Here is a 10,168-nt window from a genome sequence, read left to right on the forward strand (position 1 = left end):
TCTTTGCCAAAACAGTAGCAAAAAAGGGGCAGATATTTTGCAATGGTATCCAGTGGCCTTCATTGTTTCAAAATAATGGATTCCTATTGAATTTCTGAAATTCCAAAATTCAATTTTTTCCTGGTCTAATCATGACTATAGTGGAGTTGTTAAATTGATTCAAAATAAGAGAGAAAGAACGGTAAGAAAAAAGAGAAAGGATAAGAAAGAATAAGAATAAGGTAAGAAAGGGAGGTGGGTGAACAAAGAATAAGGACGTGTCAGGTCTTTTTCCTCCTTTTTTTTTGTTTTTAATTTGTGACTTCTTTTTTATAGATTTAGTATTTAAAAATGGGACCCACAAATAATACATGTCAAGTAATAAATTATCTAACATATGATGTGTTGTACATGTTAGCTCAATTGATATACACGCTCTACTGGATGTATTTATTAGACTCATTCTGTCAAGTTGGAGTGTTCAAATGGAAAAACTGTAAGTTTTTGTATCGACTTTACAAACAGGTATAAGTTTAAGTGGCCACGAGGCCATTCCGCCAATTGAATATGATGAGGAATATTATAATTGTGCTCTAACTTATATCTAACCACCTTCATGTCATTTATCTTAAGTGACGTTTTTTCATTTTTACTATAAAGTATCAAATTTGGGATATGTATAGGTCATATTATACGTTTTCACATTATAAAATTATTGTCTATATTTTTCACATAATACATAATTCGAGTTTCACTACTAAAAAAAGCTGGAATTAGCTTCGAACATCGTCGCTAATCTATCGCTAAAATATCCGTAACTAGCAGAATTTTTTGATAATCTATCGTTAATCCATCGCTAAATGAGATTAGCGACGAATTTCTCTATTTAGCTACAGAATTTGTTCGCAACTAGATTTTTTTAGTAGTGTTTTTTACCAATAGAAAGTTCTATTATAATTGAGCTAATCACTTTAGTACAATTGCTAATTTTTTAATATTCTTATGAAATTGAGAGAAGGTAATTTAGCTAGGTGATTACTCTTTCCTAGTGTTTCGTTTTCCTACCAAATTTATGTACCAAACTACACGGTTCCACCTCATGGCTGACACTAGATTTAGTTGGATAAGATTTTAGCTTTCACCAATTAAAACAAAAAAAGAGGATAAGATTTAGCTTAATTGGATCTAAGTGTATACTATATCTAATATGGAAAGTATTTAATATATTTTTGAATTTTATTTCGGTCACATTTCTAGGTTTGATACTTGTAGTAATACTATACTTCTTTAAGTTATTTTTAAAACTATATGATTCTAAAATAGGTTACTAATAATTTTTATCAAGATACCAATTAATACTGAAGAAAATATTCATTTCATTTTTTTTTACGTCAATTACTAATAATTACTAATGATTAATTATGTCAATTAATATATTCTTTTATCCAATGATCGGAAAACAGTAAATAGCGAGAAGAAAAGGTTAAAATGGAAAGAATGATCCAAAGATGCGTTAAAAATACGCCCTTTTCCTTTTTCCTTATTTTCCTTTATTTTTCTTGTTAGATTTCCCGCTCTACTCAAGTCATGCAGAGTGTTCCAATCATGAGCACCGTCGCCGTTCGATCATCCCTGAATCATGCATTTAGCATAGAATCAAACGGCCAAAAGACGAAAGCCCATCATAACTATGATAAAGACGTTCATTTTTCACAAAATCCTCGATCCTCCTCTTTTATCATCAGTATAAAATAGCAGCTAAGCTCCTTGTACTTCGGAAACCCTCCGAAAAGCCGTGAACCTCATTCTTCACTCGTTCCTCACCCTCTTAATTTTCTTTTAATTTATTGTCCGGCAAGGTCTTTTAGGGTTCCGGCAAAGGATGGGATCGGCGTTGTTACCAGATCTTGGAACGCAAATAGTTATTCCAGTTTGCGCCGTCATTGGAATCGTGTTCTCTTCATTCCAATGGTACCTTGTCTCGCGCGTGAAAGTCTCGTCGGAACATGGAGCCACTTCTCCGAGCAGCAACAAAAACAACAAGAATGGATACGGTGACTGTTTGATTGAAGAAGAAGAAGGAATCAATGACCACAACGTTGTTGCTAAGTGCGCCGACATACAGAATGCCATATCTGAAGGTGAAATAAGCTTTTACTTTGGATCTGTTTATGTCCGTCTCAGATTTAGCTTCACTCCTACTTGTCTATATGTGCTCTTTTTTTCATCTCATTTTGCGTATATATAGAAGAGTGCGAAATTTCGCCTTTGTTTCTATTTTGCCGGCTAAATTAAGTGATTATGGACCTCCTTGTGCTTGAAGTTAATTTTATTACAATATTCACTTAATGAGCTAAACATTTTATCGTGATATATCCTAGGGCTTTAAGGTTGCTGAGTTCAGCTCTTCCGTGAGCTGGCTCTGACCCTGGATCTACCTTTGTTCGATTTGATTTTTATCAGCTTGCCTGGATTTCGATAGAATATAGTAAGCAAATTCTATTTTTTGTGATGCTCAGTGAAGTAACTTTAAGTGGGAAACTTTGCTGATTCGCTGTCCTTATTGAAGCATAGTGGTTTTTTTTTTAGTTAAGTTGCTTTTTAATTAATTGAGAGGTTTTCATTGCACTGCTTAGATTCACGTGCCTATTATGGAATGAAAAAAGTTAGTTTGGCAGCCCTCTGCTAAAGGGGAAGTTATAGTTTTAAGGCTTTCTAGCGTATGTTCACACATATGTTTAGGATGTTAGTGCTGTTTCAACTATGCTTATCATTTTTGAATATTTCAAAGTATGCAGCATCATTTTTAGTCAAAGCTGCATATTTGTTATTTACTTAACCTGACTTTATCTGTAGTTGTCCCTAGTCATTTTTGTTTGGTTGATATTAGTTGTGGTCGGCACTCTTTTCCTTGCACAATCAAACTTAATGAAACATATTGCTTGCTGTTTGAGCCATGAGGATTGCCTTGGCACTTTGTCTAAGTGGAACTACTTTGGAAAGTAGAACTGTTAAATGGTCAAGCCTTGTTTAAAGCATTCTTCCGTTGTTCGTATTGTCTCATGTGGTTTTCTAGGAAGTAACATGGAAGTGTGCTACTTTTTGGGACTACTGCTGCATATATTATAATTAGGAGAAAACAATTTGGTTTGTCTAACTTAAGCATGAAGCCTGTCAAAACTTTGTGCATAATACACATGTTTATCGTGTTCAATTTTGACTAAATTCAAAATAAGCACACACTCAAAAGTCTTGTCCCTAGTTAACTAGCATATGCAATTGAGGAGGTTTAGATATTAACTGCTGTCAAATTTTTTCCTTGATGGTTCTATTCTCAACATTTTCGCATGTTGTGATCTTGCTTTCCACACGCACAAGCATGCTTATAAATTAGGTTGTCTAGACCCGCTCTACATGCTTGGTACCTTTTGTTCTTTAGCACTATTTAATATCTGAAATGATTGCTTATGGCAGGGGCAACATCATTCCTTTTCACTGAATATCAGTATGTGGGTATCTTCATGATTGCTTTTGCAATCCTGATCTTCCTTTTCCTGGGATCCGTTGAAGGCTTCAGCACTAGTAGCCAGCCATGTACTTACAACAAGGAGAAGAGGTGCAAGCCAGCCCTTGCAACTGCCATCTTCAGCACTGTATCCTTCTTGCTTGGTGCTATCACTTCCGTTATTTCTGGTTTCCTTGGGATGAAAATTGCAACATATGCGAATGCAAGAACAACTTTGGAAGCAAGAAAAGGTGTTGGGAAAGCTTTTATTGTAGCATTCAGGTCTGGTGCAGTGATGGGTTTTCTCCTTGCTGCCAATGGCCTTCTGGTTCTTTACATTGCAATTAATCTCTTCAAGCTATACTATGGTGATGACTGGGAGGGTCTTTTTGAGGCAATTACTGGCTATGGGCTTGGCGGATCCTCAATGGCCCTTTTTGGTAGGGTTGGTGGTGGTATTTACACCAAAGCTGCTGATGTTGGTGCTGATCTTGTTGGTAAGGTTGAAAGGAACATTCCAGAAGATGATCCTAGAAATCCTGCTGTAAGTTCAACTTCCCTCTTTCGGTGTATTTTATTCCTGGCGATATATATTGTCAACAATCTATTTCTATATCTTTGCAGGTGATCGCTGACAATGTTGGGGATAACGTTGGGGACATTGCTGGAATGGGATCTGATCTTTTTGGTTCATATGCTGAATCATCTTGTGCTGCTCTTGTGGTGGCTTCCATCTCGTCTTTTGGAATTGATCATGATTTCACTGCAATGTGTTATCCCTTGCTTATAAGCTCTATGGGAATCCTTGTTTGTTTGATAACCACCCTTTTTGCTACCGACTTTTTTGAAATTAAGGCTGTCAAGGAAATTGAACCAGCATTGAAGAACCAGCTTATTATCTCAACTGCTATCATGACAGTTGGAATTGCAATTGTTACATGGACTTGCCTCCCATCTTCCTTCACCATCTTTAATTTTGGCACTCAGAAGGTTGTTAAGAACTGGTAAGTATTAACTTAACATTTGGAAAATATTATCTATGGAATATGACACACGTTATTAAATGTTTCTGCATGAGAAGGGAGCTATGCTTTACAATATATTGTGATGTTGAATATGTTGCGATTTCTATTTCTTATCCACTGCTTGAATTTCATTTGTTTGGCTGCTGAATTTACAGCTGTGAAGATGTCCGTGTTCATGTAAGAAATGTGTTTAATGATTAATTAATTGGTCTGATTATGCAGGCAACTCTTTTTATGTGTGGCTGTTGGTCTTTGGGCTGGACTTATAATTGGATTTGTCACTGAGTACTACACTAGCAATGCTTACAGGTAAAAGTAGTAGTCTCACCTCATCCTGTGATGTTGTGCCTGTTATGTTGATAATCTTCAATTCTTCATCTTTGTCTTATTTCCCTTTTCCAATTGTTTCTGCTTGTAGCCCCGTCCAAGATGTAGCCGACTCCTGCAGGACTGGAGCCGCAACGAATGTTATTTTTGGCCTAGCTCTTGGATACAAATCTGTCATCATTCCTATCTTTGCCATTGCGATAGCTATCTTTGTCAGTTTTACTTTTGCTGCCATGTACGGTATTGCAGTTGCTGCTCTTGGAATGCTGAGCACCATTGCAACTGGACTGGCCATTGATGCATATGGACCTATCAGTGATAATGCTGGTGGCATTGCTGAGATGGCTGGCATGAGCCACCGGATCCGTGAAAGAACTGATGCCCTTGATGCAGCTGGAAACACCACTGCTGCAATTGGAAAGGTTTGTAATCCCATCTTTCTTCTTTTCATCTTGTGAGCCTTTCTGGATCCTTCATTTTCCCCCCTTATCCAAATTCATCTTGTTCGTAGTTGTTAACAAGTGGATGGTGATTATGTCTGTGGAGATTGAAATATTGTTCTATGATCCGTGTTTTGGCTCTCATCTGTTTAGTCTTTCTTATCTCTTTAGTCTTTCTTTCCGCTGTCGGCCTTCTTCTTCCAATGTGTCTTCTCCTTTTTGTTAACTGTGGATATTCATTTCTTTCCAGGGCTTCGCCATTGGATCCGCTGCACTTGTGTCCCTGGCTCTCTTTGGTGCTTTTGTGAGTCGGGCTGGAATTTCAACAGTTGATGTCTTGACCCCTCAGGTGTTTATTGGTTTGATTGTTGGAGCCATGCTTCCCTACTGGTTCTCTGCCATGACCATGAAGAGTGTGGGTAGTGCTGCTCTGAAGATGGTTGAGGAAGTTCGCAGACAGTTTAACACCATTCCTGGTCTCATGGAAGGTCTTGCCAAGCCTGATTATGCCACTTGTGTTAAGATCTCAACTGATGCGTCTATCAAGGAAATGATTCCACCTGGTGCCCTAGTCATGCTTACTCCCCTCATAGTTGGTATTTTCTTTGGAGTGGAGACACTTTCTGGTGTCCTTGCTGGTGCTTTGGTTTCAGGTGTACAGGTATGATTACATTCCTTCTGCTTTAATATTATGCAGTTTAGCAATCTGTTCAAGTGGGTTCAGCAGTGTAGTAAAATATGGGGCTTTTTGAAGAATTATATCCAAATTCTTCTCATATATTTCCATTTTTACAGATAGCAATATCTGCATCAAATACTGGAGGTGCATGGGACAATGCCAAGAAGTATATTGAGGTATAGAAGACTCATCTTCTTGTGTGTGTCTTTTTCCAAAAGTAATTCAGGACACTCTGAGTCCATTTGTTTGATTTCTCTGTCAGGCTGGTGCTTCAGAGCATGCAAGGACTCTTGGCCCAAAGGGTTCCGAACCTCACAAGGCTGCTGTTATTGGTGACACAATTGGTGACCCCCTAAAGGACACTTCAGGCCCATCACTCAACATTTTGATCAAGCTTATGGCAGTTGAGTCGCTCGTATTTGCTCCATTCTTTGCCACTCATGGTGGTATACTTTTCAAGATCTTTTAGGGCAGGTTGGAGGCGTTGCGTAGACTTGTGGCATATCTTTCAGTCAACATCCTTCTCAAATATCCCCAAGCACGGGATTTTTAAATTAGTTGCTAGTCAGAAGTGGAATTTTGGTGACTGATGATGATGATAATTGTCACTGTAAGGAGGATAGAGGAAAATTGTCAGTCTTGTGGTACAATAGACCTAAGCTAGTGTATCAACTTTCTTCATACTTCATAGACACTAGTTTCCAATTTTGTCTGTATTGTCATTATCCACGTCTAAGATAATGGACCTATGTTTTCAGCTTCTTTTTTTTCACGTCTTAAAGAAAGTAGGTTGTCGTTTCATCATCACATTCATCGGGAAATTGTTGGCTTTGTGTTCTCTGTCCCCTAGTCTTTCGTCTCTCTCTCTCTCTGGTGGGCTTGTCAGAAGAAAATAAGCTGGTGAGCTAATATCAATGTCTCGATTCAAAGGAAATGGCATCTTATGATTTTGTGCCTCTATCCGGCATAAATTTCTGATTGTGCTGAATTAAAGCACAATTCTTATGTAAGAGAATTGAGTCATTTTAGATTGTGTTCGGTAGTTTCTCTCTCTCTCTCTGGTGGGCTTGTCGCTGATAAGTATGTCAGAAGTTTTTCTTAAATCAGTGTCGTAGGAAATCTTTATCATCTTCACTCTGCAGAAAAGCGACGAGTAGCTCATTTCATAGCCATGCTCGGTAGAAATATTTCCCGAGGAAAAAAGATTCTGTTAATTCTAAATCAGGAGCCAATATCCAGAAGTGAGCTTGAGACTACTTGATTTGGGAAAATACACATGTATAGATAGTCGAGAAAATATATACTCTCTTACTTGATTATATACATTTTGTATGTTATATATAAAAATTATATAAATTTTATACACTCTCGACTACTGGATGTAAATAATTTCCGGTGCGAGCTAAAAGTGAAAATTCTCTTACTTGATTCACGTGATTCTTGTAAAAATTGCACGGGGCTCCTATACCCATTTTTTTAAAAAGTTTTAATTTGTACCCACTTTTTAAACACCTTCAGCCCCTTTCTCCTCCTTCTCCTCCTCCATTTTCTTCTTCTTCTTCTTCTTCTTCTTTCTTATGCTGCTGTTGGTGCTGCTATGAAACTTCAGTTCATGAGATGATTGCCATAAGTATGTTTATCAGATTATTTAAAAACAAATTATAAATAATTACGTAAGTTAGTAGACAATAATTTGTGAATATTTTCACGTACGGGAAGTTTAAGATCACACTTAGTGATTATTTTCATGATAATTCTGTTCTTTTCATGTTTATTGTTTCCAAAATTTATGATTTAGATACTATTGACAATTTGATTATTTATCTAGTATGTTAGAAAGCTTTTTCAAAAACTTTAGCTTATATAGTGCTGAAATTTTTACAAATGAACTAAATAACTTTAGCATCTTCTGCTGAAATTTTTGAAAAAGTTTTATGACAAAAATAATGAATTCAAGACAAAAAAACTTCAGCTTATTTTAGTGCTGAAGTTTTTATAAATGAACTAAATAACTTCAACATTTTCTGCTTAAGTTTTGAAAAAGCTTAATGACAAAACTAATGAATCCAGGACAAAAAAAACTTCAGCTTATTTTGTGCTGAAGTTTTTATAAATGAACTAAATAACTTCAGTATCTTCTGTTGAAGTTTTTGAAAAAGTTTAATGACAAAACTAATGAATCCAGGACAAAAAAACTTCAGCTTATTTAGTGCAACTACAAACAAAAACTTCAGCAAATACAGAACAAAACTTCAGCTATTATGCTTAAGTTTAGCAATTACAAACAAAAACTTCAGCAAATAGAGAACAAAACTTCAGCTACTATGCTTAAGTTCAGCAATTACAAACAAAAACTTCAGCACACTTGGTTTACTTCAGGCTCGTCTACTAAAATGCTGAAGTTTTGCGTGATTGTCTTTGCTACTTTAGCCCCGTATGTTGAAGTTACACGAAAAAGTGAGTACGCTTGCAATTTTTTTGCAAAGCGGGCATAAGTTAAAACGTGACCCAAAAAACGAGTATAGATACAAATGTCCCGTGATTCTTTTATTTAAGGACAATCAAAACAGAAATATACTTTCAAATTATTCATCAATTTTATTACCTATGGAAAGACAATGGTAAATCTGTATGATACATATCACTGTCACATCTACGTAACTAACTCCTTTTAATTTCCGGGGCTAGTCAAATTGTAAAAATAGTGTGGAGTGATCATTTCTTTACCTACAATTGAAAAATAGCCATAGATAATATCCTAAGTTCGAAGAAAGTAGAAAAGATGAAAAAAAGGGTCTTTACATTCTTTAAGTTGGTTGTAGGAATTTAGATAGTGTCTTAGTCCTGGTGTGACTGATCATCGCCTTGGTAAACTATTGCTTTACCAACTAACCTACAAATTATTAGCAGCCGCTTCTAGCGGTTGATTCCCTCCTACGGCCACGTTCTTGCACGTTACTGTTTTAGTTCAAGTTATAGCTGTTTTTCAATGACTTTTGAGTTTATGGTTATTTTTCAATTACAGGCTCTAAATGTGGCTACTCGTGAATAATTTCCAATCAAATTAGGATATATTATAATAGATTAGTTACCTCCTATAGTAAAGGTTGATACCTTATTTATTTTAAACAAATACCCTTTTAAAAAATTATATTTCATAGCTACCTTTTGATTTTTATAGCCAAATATCTAATTATGGTCACCTCCTATCCTTAAGCCATAAAATACGCTTTGTATTATTTTTCTCTCATTCTTTCAGATTTTTCTCCACCTTCTCTCTCTCAGCGCTTTGTATAATAGCGGAGATACAAGGACTACACAGCAAATCCGAAATTCAACTGGTAAAAAGCATGAGAGATTTGAGATGAGTTTCTTTTCTTCAAGTGTTTGCCCTAATATTGGTGTGTAATTTTCAGGTACCAATATCTTCATACGGTTGTGCTCGGGGAAGGCATGGTGCCTCTTGAAGTTCAGATCTAGACAAAGGAGATGTACTTGCAAGTTGAATATTGTTTCACTGCTCAATGGAGATACAAAGAATGTGCTTACAAAACACTTCTTTTGTAAATCAGATAGTAGAGTGGGCTCGTTGGGTTGTTACCTGGTAGTCACCCCAAGAAAAGAGAACGAACAGCAGCTGCAAAAAAAGAGGAACGAAGACGACGGAGTTTGGGGCGGAGCAACTTGAATTTTCTGTTAATATATTTCAATGCATTTCAATGTATCTCGCTGTAATTTCATCTATTTCATTGTCTTCTTTTTTTAATTATATTTCAATGTATCTCGCTGTATTCCATGTATATCATTGTATTCACTGTCTAGTTGTATTCCATTAATGTATTCATATATTTTTTTAATTAATATAATCTATTCAAATGTATTATACTCCACCCGTTCCAGTTTATGTGAACCTATTTCCTTTTTGGTCCGTTCCAAAAAGAATGACTCATTTCTAAATTTGGAAACAGTTTAGCTTGAATTCTCAATTCTACCCTTAATGAGAAGCTTTTATGACCACACAAATATTGTGGATCCCCTTTTTGGTTTGTTTAGGACCACAAATTTTAAAAGTCTTCATTTTTTCTTAAACTCCGTGCCCAGTCAAACATGTTCACATAAATTGGAACGGAGGGAGTATAATTTCTTTGAAGATTGCTATGTTTTTGGGGTGTTTTTCGGTTGAGAATCTTTTTTATAACTGGAAATACAAAAT

The 10,168-nt window shown here is 36.1% G+C and overlaps 1 protein-coding gene across 1 annotated transcript; it reads left to right on the forward strand.

Annotated features, from left to right (window-relative positions):
- The first annotated feature begins 1,773 nt into the window (after positions 1–1,773).
- Positions 1,774–6,754, forward strand: LOC107809014 (pyrophosphate-energized vacuolar membrane proton pump-like). Its single transcript, NM_001325833.1, is given in 10 exon segments — positions 1,774–2,120; positions 3,454–3,765; positions 3,767–3,775; positions 3,778–4,028; positions 4,109–4,488; positions 4,732–4,818; positions 4,928–5,258; positions 5,527–5,937; positions 6,072–6,131; positions 6,218–6,754. Coding segments are annotated over 10 exon segments (2,307 nt in total). The 5' UTR covers positions 1,774–1,861; the 3' UTR covers positions 6,425–6,754.
- The last annotated feature ends 3,414 nt before the right edge of the window (positions 6,755–10,168 follow it).

The sequence above is a fragment of the Nicotiana tabacum genome, chromosome 6, assembly GCF_000715075.1.
Source record: "Nicotiana tabacum cultivar K326 chromosome 6, ASM71507v2, whole genome shotgun sequence".
NCBI classification, from domain to species: domain Eukaryota; kingdom Viridiplantae; phylum Streptophyta; class Magnoliopsida; order Solanales; family Solanaceae; genus Nicotiana; species Nicotiana tabacum.